The following is a 21104-nucleotide window of genomic DNA, read 5'->3' on the forward strand; positions in this document are numbered from 1 at the left end:
ACATCAGGCCTCAGACTGGACCCTAACATCAGGCCTCAGACTGGACCATAACATCATGCCTCAGACTGGACCCTAACATCAGGCCTCAGACTGGACCCTAACATCAGGCCTCAGACTGGACCCTAACATCAGGCCTCAGACTGGCCCCTAACATCAGGCCTCAGACTGGACCCTAACATCAGGCCTCAGACTGGACCCTAACATCAGGCCTCAGACTGGACTCTAACATCAGGCCTCAGACTGGACCCTAACATCAGGCCTCAGACTGGACCCTAACATCAGGCCTCAGACTGGACCCTAACATCAGGCCTGAGACTGGACCCTAACATCAGGCCTCAGACTGGGACGCTTCTCATGTAAATTCTGTTTTATTTTGAAATTCATTTAAAGGAAACTCCACAGACCCAGAATCACATGTTTTCAGTTTATTGTTGCTTTGATTTGAAACTTTAGAGCTCTCTAATGTTTCGACTTCAGTGATGACCGGGGCACAGTCGGTCTAACGTTCATACACACGTCATGCTAACACTGTTTCTACATCATGAACACGTTCAGAGATCTGGACAGGAGGTAACACGAGTGTCTGTTTAAATCCTCGAAGCTCTCATTGAGGATCTACTCAGACTTCTCCTTGCTGGGGTCAGCAGCAGGCTGAGCAACAGCAGGTGCGACCGCAGCACCGGGCGGGCTGGTGGCAGCGGTTGGAGGTGGAGGAGGAGGAAGAGGATCGGGATCATCTATGAGGGCCTGCCTCCTCTCTCTCTCCTTGATCACTTGAATCAGGCAGTAGGTGACAAACATGACGATGATGGTGGTTATAGGGAAGCCTAGGAGGGCCAGAAAACGTGTTAGAAACAGGATGTTAAAGAACTGTCCCCTTCAAAATATAAACGACACACTGACCTTTGAGAAGCAGACGTTTAGCAACCAACTTGGCAAAGTCCAGACTGTTCAAAGCCAGGATGTTGTACAGTACGATGCACCAGAAGTTGAAAGTATTAAACACGGCTCTGATTCGGCGGGACATTGCTTCAGATATCGTCATCTGAAAAAAACAATATTATTTACATTTAAAAACATTTTGTGGGCAACCACACACACACATATTCTGGACCTGCCCCATAATAAAAACATTTTGGGATGGTGTTTTCAAGAAGCTTAAAGAAGTGTTCAATCAGGATTTCCCAAAGGATCTGAAGGTGGCAGTACTGGGTGGAACACCAGAGGGAATTGAAGGAAGAGGCAAAAAATACCTTCTACAAATACAAATCAGCGGTCAAATGTGTCACCATTAAGAGGTTAAAACCTGAACAACCATCTCTTAGTCTGTGGTTGAGAAGGTTCCTGAACTCTGTGATGGAAAAGATAACAGACTCTGTGAGACTGCAGAGGGGTGTGTTTGTTGAAAGGTGGAGCCCTGCCCTGATTGTGTTGGTGAAGTAAAGTTTCCTTTTTAGATTGATTTAGTTATTCACTTCTTTTATTTTTATTTCTATTTTTCTCTTCCTTCCTTTTTCTATTTCTATATATATATATGTATTATTTACTCTCATTTGTTAATCCATTCATTTAAATGTGTCTTTTTTGTTTTTTTTATTGATATATTATGTTTTATGAAACCATGTAGCAACAGATACAGTAAAGATGTAGAAATGACTGTTTAAGTTGCCTAAACCAAAATAAAAACTAAGTTAAAGAAAAAACCAAAGACATTTCGTGTCCAGCTGTAACGTAAAGGAAACCTCCAGAACAAACCTCAAAGGAAGCAAAGGGCTCCATGGAGAAGAACTTGGCTGCCCAGAGCTCAAAGTTGAGGCCGAAACAGTTGAAGAAAGCCCAGATGAGCACGGCCTCGCAGGGTCCCAGCCACAGGATGGTGACGCCGAAGGTGCACAGCGTCGCCACCAGCTCCTCCACCACATTCTGGTGTTTTCCACCCAGGTAATCATACACATACCTGCACATAATGAGACAGCATCAGCATCTACATCTGCCCAAACCAAGAGGATCATTACAGACCTGAGACGCTCACTTGCACAGCCACTCGTTGATCCCTCTGTCGAAATGTCTGAAAGGACAAAAACACAGGTTCAGTTTTTCATTTCAGTTCATTCTACCAAATGTGATCCAGCTGGGTCACAACTCACGTTTCAGCAAACACATAGAGCATGGTGATGCACTTGGGGGGCTTTGGAGGGTCCAGGTGATCCAGTCTGGACACAGTGTTGATGACTCCAAACATGACGGCTGCTTTCACCCAGTCATACACCAGGTTAAAGTAAGCCAGGCCCACTGCGAGAGAAGACAATTTATCACTGATCAGTGAACTGCTCTAAGTTCAGCTGCTGCTTTAAGTGGACTCAAAGTGTGTGGAGGGTTCTCACAGACCGACAGCCCAGTCTGAGACGTGCTTCAGCAGCTTCATGTCTGTGGGGATGGTGAGGATGTACATGAAATGAAAGAGGACGTCCACCACAAAGATGACTCCCAGGTAAATCAGGCCCTGCATGTTGATGTTCCACATCTCCCGCTCTTTCCTGGTCAGGTCAGACTTGTTGGCCTGCAGGGGGCAGCAGACTCAAAGTCACAAAACCAGAATCAGACAGCTGACAGGGCGCACAGAGAACACTGACTCTGTGAATGAAGGTACGGGTTCCAGGAGGACTGAGTCATCACCAAAGCTTAAAATATTGTAAAATGCTCTCCCTGGGTCTTTTAACTTATTCCTTTATATGCTGATTTGGTTGTCTTACTGTGAAAGACAAGAAGTGTCTGAATGGCATCATCAGATTGTGCTGATGAGTCCACTGTATGTGGGATGATGTGCACCATTGTTGTGAGACTGGATGGGTGTTTATTGTGTATGTTTTCTGTATGTATTCTTGTCCAGACAGTGACAACAAATTTCCTTATTAAGGACAAATAATGATCTCTCTCTCTCTCTCTCTCTCTCTCTCTCTCTCTCTCTCTCTCTCTCTCTCTCTCTCTCTCTCTCTCTCTCTCTCTCTCTATCTATCTATCTATCTATCTATCTATCACATACTTGGCAGTGAATTTGGAATCATGCCCTCAGGTCGGCGGTATTATGTGCCGGTGTGGAAAACAAACCGCTATGGAAATTCTTTTATCCCTTCTGCCATAAGGCTGCTTAATGCAGAATGAACTGAGAAACACTCGACATCCCGCTCTGCTGTACGGTCACTGGTGTGGTTGTTGTTGATGTCATAATGTGTTGTTTATTTCCTTTACTGTATATTTTGTACTATGGACGGGTTAAATGTAAAAATGAGTTGCCCTTCTGGGACTAATGAAGTATTCTGAGTCTGAACCTGAATCTGAATCTCTTTTGACTTACTTGAAGTTTTGACTTACTTGAACATGAAACTTGTCAAAAGTCATGATGGGCCCAAAGTAGAAGAATGGGAGGTAGAAGTTGTACTTGAGCAGCTCGATGATGTTGTAGTTCCCTTCTTTCCTCTCACAGTTCTCCAGAGCAAAGCTCATACAGCGCATTATGGTGAAGCCACAACCTCCATAGAAGAGAATATGACGCAGCTCAAAGTCCCCATCCACAAAACCGGCCTACATGGAGCACAAACAGGGGAAAGATAATCATCTATCTTTACTTGTGGAAAAATAACCCCATACAGCGTCAGTGTTTACCTGCCAGGACACGAAGGGCTCACACTTGAAGGAAGCCAGGGTGCAGAGACCAGTGACGAAGCAAAGCCAGCGTATCTTCACTAAGGAGATGCTGTAGAGCAGGATACAGTGAGACAGCATGAGGGTGACATAGGTCCAGCCCATGCTGGTCCACACAGCCAGCAGCCCGTACACCAGGTACACCAAGGACCTGTACTGTGGAGGAAACCAAGGGTCAGCACACAGCAGAGACCAACACAGCAGCGTACCTGCTCTTTACCTGGCTGAGTGTTCATCTGAACGTTTGTTTGGTTTGGTTTCTTTACTTCTTCATAGGAAACAAGTTCTCTCTCTCTATCTCTCTCTCTTCCTTCTACCCTGTTTCCTTCACAGTATGATTTTTTATTGGGTTTTTTTGTATTACATATTTTATAGATTTTTTTTTTCACAATCCAACACCAAGGCCATGTTATAAAAATAATATCAAATTAAACATAATAACCAAGAACAAATACAAGACCACACAAATAAAATGAAAATAAACAAATTCATAGAATAAAATAAATAAATACATAAAATAAATAAAATAAATAAATAAATACATAAATACATAAAATAAATAAAATAGATAAAATAGATAAAATAAATAAAATAAATAAAATAAATAAAATAAATAAATAAATACATAAATACATAAAATAAATACATAGAATAAAAAATACATTTAAAAAAACACATAAAATAAAAAACAAATATAAAAAAATACATAAAATAAATAAATAAAATAAAAACATAAAATAAATAAAATACATAAATACATAAAATGAATAAATACATAAAATACAAAAACGAATACATTAAATAAATCCATACATACAATAAATAAATTAATAAACTACATAAATACATAAAATAAATAAATACATAAAATAAAAAAAATACATTAAATAAATACATACAATAAATAAACACTTTAAATAAATAAATAAATAAATACATTAAACAAATAAATACAATTGATATATACAATAAATAAACACATTAAATGAATAAATAAATAAATAAATAAATAAATACATTAAACAAATAAATACAATTGATACATAAATATAATCTAAAATAAAAATTAAAGATGGGGATGATAGGATAGGATAGCTCATTTGTCGGTGTAGCATGTTTATTTTTTTTAAACTTTTTTTTAAGTTATATTTTTGAGCTTTTTGGCTTTATTTGATGGGACAGCTGAAGAGAGACAGAACATGGAGGAAGCAGAGAGCGGGGGAAGACATGCAGGAAATGGTTGTGGTCGGGAGTCGAGCCGGCGACCTCTGTGACAGGGACTGTAGCCTCTGTATGTGGGGCGCATAGACCTCTAGGCCACGAGCGCTCCTAGCATGTTGATTTTGATAAGTACAGTTTGCTGATGGTGTGAACAGTTCTTATCAGAATGAGCTGCAGGACTAAAACCTGTAACAGCTCTATGGTTTCATGTACTGCTCCTTTTACTCCTGTGAGGAGGTTTTAGTTGGTAGAATAAAACAAACTGAATTTAATGCTGATATCTTCTGGTTATTTCTACATACTGCTGCTGGAGGGAGGCGTCAGACCAAGCTGAAAAGCCTTTGTTTACATTTGACTCTAATGGAGGAAAATATTTGACTCATAAAAGAAAGGATTAGAGAGTTCATGACACTGTTCTCACATGACCGGGTCAATATCAGGGGTCAGAGGTCACGCTTTGTTGACAGGAGCTTTAATACGGTGTTACTACTTCTTCCACCGCTGCAGTAAAACAAACAACATCATCATGTTCATGTTATCTTTCAGTGTGTGAAGACTTTGGCGCCCCTTGTGGACAGAGCTGCTGATCCTGTGCATGTGCTTCTGTTCTGTGTTCTTCTTGGACCGTTATGTCAAAGTTATTCAGTGAAAGTATAATATGTGCCGTGTTCTACAGAAGACAGTTGAAGACATCTGCTGACACAGAACATGTGGTCCAGTGTTGTTAACCAAACTAACTGACATAGTGATTTCTCTACATCTCTCTGTCTCTGTCATTCTTCCTCCACAGCCGTCCCCTGATTCAGTCTTTGTTTCTCCACCTGGTCCCATTCATCATCTACTGTTTGGCTAACGATATAAAAAGCTGCTGTGTGTTAAAATAAAGAGTGACAAAGAGGATCTCAAATGTCACAGTAGGAGAGAGATGATTCCTTCCACCTCAGTGATTCAGCTCCAGGTTAGATTACTGTAACTCTCTCTTATCAGGCTGCTTCTGACCTACAAAGCTCTTAATGATCAGACACCTTCATATCTTAAAGAGCTCATAGTGCCCTATCACCCCTCTAGAACACTACGCTCCCAACATGCAGGCCTGCTAGTCGTACCGTGAGTCTCTAAAAGTAGTATGGGAGGTAGAACCTTCAGTTATCAGGCCCCTCTCCTTTGGATCATCTACCAGTCAGGGTCTAGGAGGCAGACACCCTCTCTACTTTTAAGAGTAGGCTTCAAACTGTCCTTTTTGATAAAGCTTATAGTTAGAGCTGGATCAGGTTTGGACCAGCTCTCAGTTATGCTGATATAGGCTTAGACTGCCGGGGGAACTGGCACACTGACACACTGGGATCCTATCTCATCCCCAACCCCCCATTACTTACTTTAACTCTGCCTGTCCCATTAAAGTTACTAACCATAGACCTTTCTGGAGTCCCTGAGCTCCCTTGTCTTGTAGGTTCCTCTGAGCTGCCGTAGACGTCCTCCTGCTGTGGACGTTCCAGACTCCAGCTGATACAGACATGCTGGACTCCAGCTGCAACAGCTACTACTACTCGTCTCATCACTATCACCGCTCTCTCTCTCCCTTATTCTCCTCTATCCCTCTTTCCAGACCCAACTCAGTCGAGGCAGATGTCTGTCTAACATGAGTCTGGTTCTGTTCGAGGTTTCTGTCTGTTAAAGGAAGTTTTTCCTCTCCGCTGTAACTAGCTAAATACTGTGAGGTGCAATGCTCATGGTGGATTAAGGTGGGGTCAGACTGAGTCTTATCCTGTCTTGGTGTTGGGTCTCTGTTCATAATTTAACATAGAGTGGTCTAGACCTGCTCTGTTTGTAAAAGAGTCTTGAGATAACGTTTGTTGTGATTTGGCGTGATACAAATAAAGATTGATTGATTGATTGATTGATTGATTGATTGATTGATTGATTGATTGATTGATTGATTGATTGATTGATGATCTCCAGTTCCTGCTCATGGTCGATCAGTGAATCAATGAATCCATCAGAGACTCACCTGTGGAGCCAGCATGGTGCAGATCTTAGCGAACAGCACGTGACCAGAGAGAGCAAACAGGATGTGGTCTCTGAAGGTGGAGAACCACATCATCCACTCAAAATCAGCTGTGTCCTGCAGGAGGACAAACACAGAGGAAAACATGAGACCAGGTTTTACTTCCAGAGGTAATAAAGGTCTAAGACCAGAATGTTCATGCACCATTTTCCTCCCGAAGTAGTACCATCCTGGCTTCACGCTGCCTTTGAAGGTCTTTCTGTTTGCATTGACTGAAAAGAAAAGACATAGAAATACAAAGAAATGTTAAATTGGGTGAAACTACAAGAAGCTTTAAGTTCAAGGATATCTTGTCCCATACATTTATATTTTCTGACATGTGAAGTCTTGTCTCCTTCATTCAACCTTCCTCGTCCTTGAATGCAGATGTGAAACTGTTGTCACAGCTTTCAGAGTGCAGAGCCAACACTGGGCCTATTTTCTTCCTCTGCTCTGTGATATTAATACTGACACCTGATCTGCTCCACAAGGTCCACATAGCTCCAAGTCCTCACCCTCACACCGCGACACTGCCCCTATAAGTCACTGCACAGGGTCATGTCTGCATGTGAATGCAGCACACACACTGGGCTCAGAGTCTGGAGACAGAAAGCACTGATGTATAAACTAACATGAAGTTTGATGTGTGGTGCTGTGTAGAGATGGACAGGAGTTATACGTGCTGTAATCTTTCACTTGTATCTTTAATGATAGACTTTGGGAAACCGAGCACTACGTGACAGTTTTCAAACTGAGCTTTGATGTTCTATGAAGAGGAACCATTACTGGTGGTTTCATTCAGGCTCTTAGGCTTTTTATGAAGGCTGTTTACTAATAATACCCCTTTTCGACCGAGGCAGTTTCAGGACTGGTTCGGAGCCGGCGCTCAATTGAGAACCGTTATTCGTGTTTCGACAAAAGACTGTATAAAATATGGACGTATATCCGTGACGTCACCCATCTGTTTCTGAAGCGCTGTTTTGAGACATAGTTTTTTTGAGACACACATATTGCTGCTGTTGAGTGATTGTGACGTAAAGAGGCGGGCTTTGAGCCTCCTAGCCAACAGCTGCAGTGTTCCTGCCTGACAATCAAGTCAGCTGGGCCTCTCATTGGAAGACTTGTAATCTCAATATCTCTGAAATTGCTGTTTAAAAAATAAATTCACCCCCCGTACAGTGTGTGCCGATTGAGAAATGAGCTATCTGGACTACACTGGTCTTTTGAACCAGGCTGTAAACATGTTTATTTCCGCTGTAATGATCGTCTTCTTTGAATTGGTGTGTATGTGGTTTCCAGTACTTCCGGAGCCAGCCTCAAGTGGATCCTCGATGAACTGCAGTTTTTAACACTTCTGCATTAGACTCATATTTTTAGACCTTCAACCAACGTGAACCGGGTTGTATTTCCAGGCTGGTGCTTGAGCTGGTTTGGAGCTGGTTGAACTCACAAACCAACACGTCCCCGTTTGTTTTCCCCCCCGCTCGAGCCCGTGGAAGAGGCATGTCAGATTTACATGACCACTTTTCCCAGCAGTGCTAGCACGAACTTTCCCTCACAACAACAACGATGGCGGACAAAAGCAGCTTGTCTCCTCGGCCGACCACTGCTTTGCCTTGGAATCCATTAGTCTCTTTTATTTTTTCGCTGCAGGACAATTACTCAGTTTGCAGCTGAGTGTGAAGCAGCGGGGATGAGGATCAGCACCTCTAAGTCTGAGGCCATGGTGCTCAGTCGGAAAAGGGTGGCTTGCCCTCTCCGGGTCGGAGGAGAGTCTTTGCCCCAGGCGGAGTAGTTTAAGTATCCCGGGGACTTGTTCATGAGTGAGGGGAAGAGGGAGCGCGAGATTGACAGACGGATCGGGGCGGCATCTGCAGTGATGCTGACGCTGTACCGGTCTGTCGTGTTGAAGAGGGAGCTGAGCCAGATGGCAAAGCTCTCAATTTACCGGTCAATCTACGTCCCAACCCTCACCTATGGTCACGAGCTGTGGGTAGTGACCGAAAGAACAAGATCAGGAATACAAGCGGCTGAAATGATCTTTCTCCGCAGGGTGTCTGGGCTCAGCCTTAGAGAGAGGGTCAGGAGCTCAGACATCCGGGAGAGGCTCAAAGTAGAGACGCTGCTCCTCCGGATCGAGAGGAGCCAGATGATGGTGGTTTGGGCATCTGGTCAGGATGCCTCCCTGGGAAGTGCCTCCCGGACGTCTCCCTGGGAAGGTGTTTCGGGCATGTCCGTCTGGGAGGAGGCCACGGGGAATACCCAGGACACGCTGGTGAGATTATATCTCTCAGCTGGCCTGGGAGCGCCTCAGTATCCTCCCAGAGGAGCTGGTGGAAGTGGCCGGGGAGAGGAAGGTCTGGGCTTCCCTGCTGAGACTGCTGCCCCTGCAACCCGGACCCGGATAAGAGGAGGAAGATGGTACGGTATGGTATGACAATGTCTGAAACACGTTTGGTTTGTGTTTTTGATCACGGCAACTCCGCCCCTCGCCCCTGACGTAAGCGGTTCACTCACAGTCGAAACGCAAAAAACGGTTTCTCAATTGAGTGCTGGCTCCGAACCGGCCCTGAAAGTACCTCGGTCGAAAAGGGGTATCAGCTGATCGGAGAAAATCTGCATTATTACAGAAATAAATGACAATAAACCGTCCCTCGCTCATTACCTCAATAACAACCACTGGCTAATGCAGTAAGCAATGAGTGAAACGCTCTTTAACGTGGTAATGCATCTATGTCATTTTCACATCCACAAACTGTGCAGAGAGATACTCTGAGAAGTTCACTCAGGTGTTAACGACAGTGACAGGAGCAGCACGTCGTGTCAAACTTCATTCCTGTGTCATCGTCTAGAAAGTGAGCTGTGTCCTAAACACCAGTGAGACCAACACAAACTATTGTTAAACTGGTACTGTCTGGTGCAGCACAGTGAAAGATAAGGCTCTCCTTTATAAAATGTTGTATGGCACTTGATGCTGAGTGCTTCAATGGGTTAGAAAAACAAAATAAATACAGGAGAGTCTGGTGCCCCCAAATATGGTCTAGGTCTTTAAGGGTATCAGTAGTTTCTGATGACAAAAGTCTCTGTCTGTTGTCTTAAAGCAGGCAGATGTCTTAACTCTGAATATTTAAAGTGCAGACAGTAAGAAGAAGGGTTCTTTCTTTCTCATCGTCTGGTCTGACACCTTCATCGTGCAGACACTGTCTTCACTGATGGCTGTGTTTGTGGGTCTGAAACAGGAAGTTGAGTCAGCTAAAAGCTCCTTGCAAAGTCAAATCCATATCAGAACATTAACATCATGCTTCATAGTGTCTTGAGTTTGCTGACTTCACCTACTTCAACCTGAGCTCAGGTGTGATCAGCTGCAGTCACTGAAAACACCTCAATTTAAAATACTCCATGTTGTATGATAATGATAAAAACATTAACTTATCACTTTAAACTTAGAGCAGCTATTGGAAACAAACTCCTCGAGGAGACCTGAACCAGGACTATGTGAGTCTACCGGACACTCTAAGTCCCAGTATCACCTGACACATGGGGGGGCTGCTGTTTTATAAAATATGACTTTAGTATAAGAGCAGTTCTTCAGTGTGGATTTGAATCTAGTAAGAAACATTTAGGCAAAGAAAGTCCTTCAAAGTGGGACTCCCTGCTGACTCGGGTCTCTTCATGGTTGTAAGAGAATGGAGAACTTCAGGTTTATCACAGACTTTGATGGAGGTGGTCTGAGGAGATTTGATGATCATTTTTAACCCCACTTCAAAAAGCAGGATCACATATACTCCATACGTTTGTTCATGTGTAAGAAAGAGAGACTCTGGTATACTCACTGCTGGACAGCTCAAAGATCCAGCTGGCAGCCCAGAACATGGCCACACACAGCACCGTGTTGTAGAAGTAGATCTCATATCTGGGCAGAGCCGCTTTGATCCCCATGGTGACAGAGACCGGAGAGACGCTGGAAGCTCCTGAAACACAGACCACTTCACGTATGTGTACACCTGAAACAGGTTCTGCAGTGACAGACGTGTTATTAGAGCACTCCAGGGCTGCCTACGTAATCTCTCCTACAAACAAACACATCGTGGAGGTTCACACTGTGGTCATCTCAGACTCATCAGAGCACACATCATCCACACACACCTGAGCATGACACTCAGAGAGAGGTCCACCACGCTGCCTCTGAGTTACATGAGGAACATTTGTTAACCAACTAAAAATAGACCATCAGTCCAAGTCATGTACCTCCACTGACACATTATGATAGATAGATAGATAGATAGATAGATAGATAGATAGATAGATAGATAGATAGATAGATAGATAGATAGATAGATAGATAGATAGATAGATAGATAGATAGATAGATGGAGTTCAGTTTTTCATTCAAAGTATTGACTTCAGGTGTGTGTGTGTGTGACTCGCCCCTTTCAGTGTGTATTTAGTTAAATGAGACTCTGTGTGAAGCAAACATCTTCACCACATGTTGGTGTAAGACAATATGGGGCGCTGTTTATAAAGTTGTGCACACTGAGAATGACAGCTACAGTTCTCCACATTTAGCTCCAAAACGTCATAAAAATGTAGAGTGAATTTTTGAGGAATATTTTTGATCTTCTTTACATTTAATTTAATTTTACTTCACAAAATTAAAGCCTCATAAAGTGATCCAGATATCCTAACCATAGTCTGTCAATACTGACTCCTACAGGTTATAGCCGGACTGCCCACTGTAAATGTTTTAAAGTTTTGGAGTCCACAAAGAGATTTCACAACGCTCAGAGACAGAACTGACCCAGTCTATGGGACGGACAAGATAAGATGCTATTGCTAAGTCTGTATCACTTTATGAAGCTTTTATTTTGGTACTTAGGCTAGGCAGCAGTGTGAATTTACATATCAGCTTAATATTTAGGATCGCAGAGTAACATGTAACATTTAGATTCAACATTTAACATTTAGATTTATATTTAACATTTAGATTTATATATAACAGTTACATTTAGATTTAACATTTAGATTTAACAATCAACATTTCACATTTATATTTATATATAACATTTCGATTTAACATTCATCACTTAGATTTAACAATCAACATTTCACATTTATATTATATATAACATTTCGATTTAACATTTATCACTTAGATTTATATTTAACATAGAACATTAATATTTATAAATAACATTTCGATTCAACATTTAACATTTATATTTATAAATAACATTTAGATTTAACATTTATATTTATATAGAACATGTATATTTAAAATTTAACATTTAGATTATATATAACATTTAGATTTAGATTTAACATTTATATTCAACAATCAACATTTAACATTTATATTTATACATAACATTTAGATTTAACATTTAACATTAATATTTATATTTAAAATTTAGATCCAACATTTAATATTAATATTTATATTTAGCATTTTGTAATAATAATAATAATATATTTTTCACATCAAAATTAAATGTGAAGAAGAAGTGACTTTTAAAAATTCACTCTACATTGTTATGACATTTCGGAGCTAAATGTGTGGAGCTGTTATTTTCAGTATGCACAACTTTACAAACGGCGCTCCATAAGACCCAGACTGAAGCAGACACATTTCACAGTGGAGTACATCTACTTGAACCCTCTGAGCATCACTGCTCACCTGAACATCAACACTACAGGTGTCTGTAGATCTGTACTGACACCTTTAGAGACCACGTCCCTGATGAAGCGTTCAAAGACTGATTCAGACCGGAGGAAAGTCATGATGCGTTCAAATACTGATGAGTAAAAAGGAAACTTTTATTAAAACGTAGGCTCGTTAAAGTATCAGACACAGAGCAGAATATAATATTTCATTTATATATCTTTATACAGCTGGTGGTTATTCCATGTCTGTTCATGGAACTCCTGTAACTTTAGCTCATCATTACACCTGCATGCTGTCTTCAGACATCAGTACAGCTGATAGATATGTCATCAGGAGTATTTATGACTGTCGTGTCTCTCTTACATAAAGGAGAGCTGAGGGAGCTGATTCAATCAGGTTCAGGTGTCAGTGATTGTTTCAGCTCCTCAAAGCTGACTGTTATCTACCGTCAGACTGACTCTCAGGTCTGACTGTGATCTACCTTCAGACTGACTCTCAGGTCTGACTGTTATCTACCTTCAGACTGACTATCAGGTCTGACTGTTATCTACCTTCAGACTGACTCTCAGGTCCAGAGAAAGAGTTCCTCTCTGATAAGACGCTGACAAAGTACAGCTGCGTGCTATTTTTAACTGTAGAGTTATCTCCTGTAGATAAAGTGTTCATTTAAACAGCTTTAATTCTTATTAAGGTTAAAAAAAACAACGCACTTTGAACTCGTCTTCACGGACTTAGCATTCCTTCCTCTTATTGTGGTGTGTATATTTTAAATATGTGCCTCTCTTCAGTGTCATGTACTGCTGTACAGCCTGCTGCTGAAATGCCAGCCGGTCATGCTCTCCTTCGTCCTCTGCAGCACCTGTTGAGATACTGACCTTGAACGCAGCAGCTGCTCCAAGAAAGTCTTAAAAATCAGCTTTTCTTTACGCAGAAAGGTGGAAATAAAACGACCAGTCACATTTACAGACAAACCAGGTGAGGAAAAGTCAACTTTGACATGTACTGGGAGTGAACAGGGTGGACTGTGGGTCCCCTTGTCTCCCTCTGAGGGAGCTGCCACTGGTTAAAGGTGACATGATGTATTTATACTCTGACCACTGACACTGAGGGGCGTAACAACAGGGCCTCGGGACCATTGTAAGAGATTCACTCAGTGTTAGGACTCTTCTCTCTACTCTACGAAAGAGGATTAGGGCCACTGAAAAAAAACATACATATCTTTATTATTATTATTATAAGAAGTCAGAATTCTGACTTTAATCTCAGAATTCTGATGTTTTTCTCATAATAATAATCAAAAATATATATTAGACCTTACTTTAACATTTTTTGTTCAGTGGCCCTCATCCTCTTCCGTGCTACTCTTTTAGAATAGATTTTACTGGTTTTCAAATCTCTTAATGGTCTTGCTCCTTCTTATTTATCAGATTTATAATATGAGCCAGTGAGAGCCCTCAGGTCTTCAGGTAGTAGACTTTTAATGGGACCAAAAGTTAGAACAAAGACTCACAGTGAGGCAGCTTTTTATCATCACGCCCCACGTCTGTGTGGAACACCCTACCTGAGGATCTGAGGGCTGCACAGAGCATCAACATTTTTAAAAGCTTTTAACTGAGTTTTATTCTTATAACAGTTTTAATTCACCTTACTTTATTTATTTATTATCTAGTTCAAAGTTTAGTCACTTTTTATTTACTTTATTACATATATATACGTATTACATATATAAATATATATATTTATATTTAACTTATCTAAGTATAGCATCTTATTTTCTTTAAATGGTTTAATATTTTAGTGTTTTGTTGTCTTAGAATTGTATTCTATTTATTTATTTATTTATTTATTTATTTATTATCAGTTCAGATTTTAGTCACTTTTTATCTATTTTATTTATTTGTTTATTTATTCGTTGTTTAGCTCAAATTTTAGTCACTTTTTTTAAAATTTAATTTAATTTATTTATTCATTATTCAGTTCACATTTTTGTCACTTTTTATTTACTTTATTTTATTTATTTATTTATTTGTTTATTAATTATCTATTTCAAATTTTAGTCACTTTTTATTTCTTTGAATGGTTTAATATTTTAATGTTTTATTATCTTAGAAATGTATTTTATTTTGGTGAGTTTAATTTCCTGTGTTGAGTTTTAACATCTTAACATCGTTTCCTCCAGTGTTTCCTCATTAAGATACCATGAGAGCGTTTCCTCAGTTCCTTCAGCAACTTCTTTTTTATCTTATTTATTTATTCTATTTTCATTGTTATTATTATTATTATTATTATTATTATTATTATTATTGTTGCATATATTGTGCTCTTAACCTTAGGATTGGTGGGTTTGGAGTCGGGCTGGGATTAGGATGGGGGGTCTTTTTATTTTTATACATATTTCTTTTATTTTAATTGATTCTATTTTAAATGTTTTTATGTACAGCACTTTGTGTTACAATGTCATTGTATGAAAGCGCTTTATAAATAAAGTCTGATTGATGTATTAACACACCCTGAGATCCAGTGACAGATGCTACTTTAAATGAACAGGTGTTTCACCTCATCAGGGTTGATTACAGTCATTATATGAAACAAAAATAAATGAACATAACATGTAGTAGTAAAAATGTCTTTAGCCTGCATACTTAATGTGTTTGTGTGAGCTTGTGCCATTTCAGGCCTCCTGTGTCTTCTTTCTTGTTGCTGTATTCATGGGTTGCCAGGTCTGTTTTGGGAGGTTCTAAGCCTGTTGTTATTTTGAGCTGTAGCTAACAAACATCCATGCCCCTCTCTCTCTCCCTCTCTCCCTCTCCCTCTCTCTCACATTCTGCTGTGAGCTTTTAAACAACACACAGTGCCTTCTGGTGACAGCAGCACAGAACAGTGCAGTGTGGTCAGCTGTTTGTGGAGACATGAGAGAAGAAACTGAATCATGTCGTTTATTTAATTCATGCACACATTTGTTCACATCATCAGTCCTGCATGCCCACTGGGAGCCACAGAGGACCTCGTTAGCCCTGTTAGCATGTGTTTCCTTCAGTCTTTATAAAACCCTCATCATAAATCAGAACTCCCAATGAGAGAAATCTGCTTTTCCTGAATGTAGATATGTCAAATATTCAACATGTAAATTAGCTTCACGTTTCAAAATCTGACGTGTGGAATGTAAAATCTTTATTGGATCATGGTCGCTGTGTAAAGATGAGTCCTGGTTACTCCTTCCTGCTGCTCTCCTGTCCTTCAAAGATGGGGTACTTCTCCTCCACCTCTGCCCATGTCAAGGTCCCGTTAGCCAAATCTCGAACAACTCCCGGCAGCTCCGTCACCTGCAAAAAGTGACGCGTTTGTTAGAAATAAAGAGAATAGACACCCCACCTTAGCAACCTGAGCAGTGATTGGCTGTCCTACCTCCGCCCTGATCTGGCGCATGGAGTCACGGTCTCTCAGCGTGGCTGTGTGAGGGGTCTCCTTCACTGTGTCAAAGTCGACGGTGATTCCAAAGGCCACGCCGATCTCGTCCGACCTGGCGTAGCGCCTCCCGATGGATCCAGAGGAGTCGTCCACTTTGTGCGACACGCCGTTTTTAGTCATCGCCTCAGCTTGAAGGTAAAAGAGAACAAGAAACCAGTGATGACGCTGTGTAGTATATTTTCTGAGAATTAAATACTCCCAGCCAGGATAACACACCATAGCACTGACAGCCATGTTTAATACTAACACCTCAGCTATTCTACACTTTAGAAAAACAAGGGAGGGACATGTTAAATCAACTTCAAGGTGTTGGTATGCATGAGTTTTAGCTTGCCAGTTGTTAGATTACTGTAACTCCCTCTTATCAGGCTCCCCCAATAAGTCTCCAAAGACTCTTCAGCTAGTTTAAAATGCTGCAGCTCGAGGACTGACTAGAACTAGGAAGAGAGAGCACATCTCTCCAGTGTTAGCTTCTCTACACTGACTCCCCATAAAATCTAGACTAGAATTTAAAATCCTTCTTCTGACCTACAAAGCTCTTAATGATCAGACACCTTCATATCTTAAAGAGCTCATAGTGCCCTATTACCCCTCTAGAACTCTACGCTCCCAACATGCAGGGTTGCTAGTCGTACCGTAAGTCTCTAAAAGTAGTATGGGAAGTAGAACCTTCAGTTATCAGGCCCCTCTCCTTTGGAATCATCTACCAGTCAGGGTCCGGGAGGTAGACACCCTCTCTACTTTTAAGAGTATGCATCAAACTTTCCTTTTTGATAAAGCTTATAGTTAGAGCTGGATCAGGCTTGGACCAGCTCTTAGTTATGCTGCTATAGGCTTAGACTGCTGGGGGAACTGGCACACTGACACACTGGGATCCTACCTCACCCCTAACCCCCTATCACTTACTTTAACTCTCCCTGTCCCATTAAAGTTACTAACCATAGACCTTTCTGGAGTCCCTGAGCTCCCTTGTCTCGTAGGTTCCTCTGAGCTGCCGTAGACGTCCTCCTGCTGTGGATGTTCCAGACTCCAGCTGATACAGACGTTCTGGACTCCAGCGGCAACAGCTACTACTACTGGTCTCATCACTATCACTACCTCTCCCCCTCTCTCTTATTCTCCTCTATCCCTCTTAAGTCTGGTTCTGCTCGAGGTTTCTGCCTGTTAAAGGAAGTTTTTCCTATCCACCCTAACTAGCTAAATACTGTGAGGTATGGCGGATTAAGGTGGGGTCAGACTGAGTCTTATCCCGTCTTGGTGTTGGGTCTCTGTTCATAATTTGACATAGAGTGGTCTAGACCTGAACTGTTTGTAAAAGAGTCTTGAGATAATGATTGTTGGGATTTGGCACTATACAAATAAAGATTGATTGATTGGCAGCTAAGCTAGCAGTTTCAGTCTCTTCCCAGTCACTATGCTAAGCTCTGCTAACTGCCAGTTTAATGGTGTTGTTGATTGTTGATTGAAATAATAAATTGCTATATAACATAAAAAGAAAGTGATCATCAAACTCACACAGCTGCTGGACAAACGGCACAAACTCCGGCTTCTGGCTCAGAGGAAGGATGGAGCATTTATACGGAGCTACAGGAGCAGGGAAGCTGAAATACTGAACAACAAAAGAGTGTTTTTAATTTCAAGAACAACAAAAAGGATTCAAACAAGTCCTCCGTCTTTAAGTCTGCTCACCGTCCTCTGTTCATCCCCCTGACGGACACGGAACGAGTGCTCGAAGATAGAGTACATGATCCTCCCGATGCCAAAGGACGGCTCGATTACATTGGGAACAATCTCCTCCACTGTGGGAAAATACAGACGGCTGTTTTCCCACATGAACAGGTGACTGTTACAGCTCTGAGGAAGACTGGATGTCTCTTACCGTGCAGCGTTTTCTGGAACCTCTTCACACTAACCATGTCTTTGGTCAGTTTAAAGGTCCGACCTTCTGTCTGAACACTGAACTCCCTGCAGACAGAAACACAGCATCACCTGCTTCAGTGGAAACACATCAGTGTGTAAAACACACTCATGAACACACCTCACAGGTTTCCCTCAGCTGTGAGCTCCACCTTTTAAAATTACCCCTTCTCATTGAGCAGCTTCTCCTGGTCGCTGATGTAGCATTCATCACAGGCTGCCAGGTAGTCCAGGATGAGCTTGGCATCTTTCTTGTAGGTGGTTCCTATGGGTCCTCTTTTGGGATCAAACTGGATCACATTAACCAGTTTGTTAGAAGGAGTTAAGGAGGAACACAGAGGAAACCAGTCTGCAAGCATTTCAGAGAACACAGCTTTGAGAGCAATTTACAGAAACCCTCTGATTAATGACAGGTGACCCTCCAAGTTACACGTCCCACATCACATATCACCTGCACGAGTCTTCAGGATCAGATATGAAGTATAAACCAAGAGGTCCTGAGCCACCTGCTCACCTTACAAGACCTCGACTGAGTACATGAACTCAAACACTCATTTAAAGAAAAGATGAAGTCACATGAAAATGTTTGTTGGGATTTGGTGCTATACAAATAAAGATAGATAGATAGATAGATAGATAGATAGATAGATAGATAGATAGATAGATAGATAGATAGATAGATAGATAGATAGATAGATAGATAGATAGATAGATAGATAGATAGATAGATAGATTGATTGATTGATTGATTGATTGATTGATTGATGATTGATTGATTGATTGATTGACAGGTGCACGTGTTGAACTCAGCACAAACATGTGCTGCTTTAAACCAGGCTGCAAACCGGAGGTCCATCATGATGGACTAACGCAGACCGCATCACTGGGTGAAAAGACAGAGATGTTGATGAGGCTGACTTTTACGACCCCTGCTGGTGATATATTGTAAGAGTCTCTGCAGGAGACAGCTCTGCAGGAAGCTGGGTTGAGCGGCTGGGTGGTGCAAGGACAACAATCTGGTCCTTAACACCTCCAAGACCAAGGAGCTGATTGTTGATTTCAGGGGGTAAAAAAACAGACATCCAGCCTCTACAGCGGGGAATGTGTGGAGAGGGTCTCTGAATTCCGGTTCCTGGGTGTTCAGATTGAGGAGGACCTGACCTGGAGCACTAACACCAAAAAAACTGTGAAGAAGGCGCAGCAGAGGCATTACTTCCTGACACTCCTCAGGAAGAACCACCTGTCTAAAAGACTGCTTGTGTCTTTCTCCCACTGCTCTGTAGAGAGTGTGCTGACATACTGTCTGTGTGTGGTATACCAGCTGCACAGCTGCAGAGAGGAGAACGCTCCAGAGGGTCATCACTACCTGCCTCAAAAATCCTGGGCTGCCCTCTCCGCTCCCTGGATGAACTTTTGGCTCATGGTGCTTCAAGAAAGCCAAAAACATCCTCAGGGACCAAACACACCCGGGTCACAACCTGTTTGAACTTCTGCCCTCGGGCAGGAGACCCAGGACATTAAAGACAAGACCAACAGGCTGAACAACAGTTTTTATCCCAGAGCAATGAGTGCCCTAAACATTACATAATGCAATATAAAATGTGACTGTGCATTCTTATTGATCACTGAATGTCTGACTGTTGAATGCTGTGTGTGTCTCTTGTTTTGATTTATTTTTATTTATGTTTGTCTACTGTTTTTATGTCTTTTCCTTTGTCTTTGACTACTGTTCTTTTTAATGCATCTTTGTGCAATGAAAGGGGTTGCACCTCAATTTTATTGAATAATGTGCAATGACAATAAAGATATATTCTATTCTATTCTTTTCCTTTTTCCTTTTCTTTTCTTTTCTTTTCTTTTCTTTTCTTTTCTTTTCTTTTCTTTTCTTTTCTTTTCTTTTCTATTCTTTTCTATGCTAGTGTCTGTAAACAACAGGCCCATGATCTAAGCGTTCTTCTGCAGCGTGTTCCAAAAGGATATGGGTTCTTTCAGGGGTTTTTCAGCCACTAGAGGAACCTTAGTGGCTCTGGAGTGACAGGACAGGTCGTAGCAGGCGCGGTCAGCACAGCCCACGATCTCTATCCAGCCCTGAGGGAGACAAACCATCGGCGTCACGTTAAAGCTTCCAGATGTCTCACTCTGTACGTTTAAAGGGAAGATGAAAGAGGGCTTACATAGGAGGTTTTGGACTCTGCGTCCCAGCAGTCACAGGCGTAGTGAGCCATCTCGTTCTCCATGTGCTGACGGAAACGCACTTTGTCTTTGGACAGACCCACTTTGACGAGGTACAGGTAGATCCTTCCAACAAAGTAACCCAACACGGAGTTATTGATCACGCCCTGCAGCACAAGAAAGAAGGGGCGTCAAGCCAGACCACAAACACGTCATCAGACGCTTTCTGATCCATTCATGAAGTCACAAGTTCACTTATGTTATTACAATGAATGAATGAAGGTGTATCTATTCATGTTAGTAGTTACTCCACATAAACGTCATTTTCATACCTGATGTTATCACAGTACTTCCTTGAAGTGCACATCACTCTTAAGAGGTGAAAACACTAAATCCTTTAAAGCTTTCATTTAGTCAGATTCAACATTTACACAATTTACTACACTGACAGTTTCCTTTTACACACATTCATCCCTCTGTGTGATCCCATTTAACCACATTCATCCCTCTGTGTGATCCCATTTAACCACATTCATCCCTCTGTGTGATCCCATTTAACCACATTCATCCCTCTGTGTGATCCCATTTAACCACATTCATCCCTCTGTGTGATCCCATCTAACCACATTCATCCCTCTGTGTGATCCCATCTAACCACATTCATCCCTCTGTGTGATCCCATTTAACCACATTCATCCCTCTGTGTGATCCCATCTAACCACATTCATCCCTCTGTGTGATCCCATCTAACCACATTCATCCCTCTGTGTGATCCCATTTAACCACATTCATCCCTCTGTGTGATCCCATCTAACCACATTCATCCCTTCTGTGTGATCCCATTTAACCACATTCATCCCTCTGTGTGATCCCATTTAACCACATTCATCCCTCTGTGTGATCCCATCTAACCACATT

General features: G+C 41.5%; 2 protein-coding genes across 3 annotated transcripts in view; both read right to left on the bottom strand.

The window, feature by feature from the left end:
- Positions 1 to 410: 410 nt before the first annotated feature.
- hhatlb (hedgehog acyltransferase like, b) lies at positions 411 to 13687 on the bottom strand. 2 transcript variants are annotated; one of them, XM_034706403.1, is made up of 12 exons: positions 13505 to 13687; positions 10801 to 10938; positions 7133 to 7200; positions 6932 to 7045; positions 3664 to 3858; positions 3373 to 3582; positions 2389 to 2560; positions 2148 to 2292; positions 2033 to 2068; positions 1756 to 1957; positions 904 to 1045; positions 411 to 827 (listed from the first exon to the last, which is right to left on the bottom strand). In XM_034706403.1, the coding sequence occupies exons 2-12, from the start codon at positions 10904 to 10906 to the stop codon at positions 616 to 618; spliced, it is 1602 nt and encodes a 533-aa protein (XP_034562294.1). In that variant the 5' UTR covers positions 10907 to 10938; positions 13505 to 13687; the 3' UTR covers positions 411 to 615. The 2 variants fall into 2 exon arrangements, with proteins under 2 accessions (XP_034562294.1, XP_034562295.1); XM_034706404.1 differs by lacking the exon at positions 13505 to 13687 and adding an exon at positions 12642 to 12731 and having other exon boundaries at positions 616 to 827.
- A 1864-nt stretch (positions 13688 to 15551) lies between these two features.
- Positions 15552 to 21104, bottom strand: part of LOC117829268 (glycine--tRNA ligase-like) — a 12443-nt gene continuing 6890 nt past the window's right edge. Inside the window, exons 10-17 of the mRNA XM_034706891.1 lie at positions 20189 to 20353; positions 19995 to 20102; positions 18180 to 18325; positions 17977 to 18062; positions 17787 to 17896; positions 17613 to 17706; positions 16035 to 16225; positions 15552 to 15952 (exon numbers count right to left, since the gene is read on the bottom strand). Coding sequence (XP_034562782.1) covers positions 15839 to 15952; positions 16035 to 16225; positions 17613 to 17706; positions 17787 to 17896; positions 17977 to 18062; positions 18180 to 18325; positions 19995 to 20102; positions 20189 to 20353 — 1014 coding nt within the window. The 3' untranslated portion in view covers positions 15552 to 15838. The remainder of the gene's footprint in view (positions 15953 to 16034; positions 16226 to 17612; positions 17707 to 17786; positions 17897 to 17976; positions 18063 to 18179; positions 18326 to 19994; positions 20103 to 20188; positions 20354 to 21104) is intronic.

Source organism: Notolabrus celidotus, chromosome 17, assembly GCF_009762535.1.
Source record: "Notolabrus celidotus isolate fNotCel1 chromosome 17, fNotCel1.pri, whole genome shotgun sequence".
NCBI lineage: Eukaryota > Metazoa > Chordata > Actinopteri > Labriformes > Labridae > Notolabrus > Notolabrus celidotus.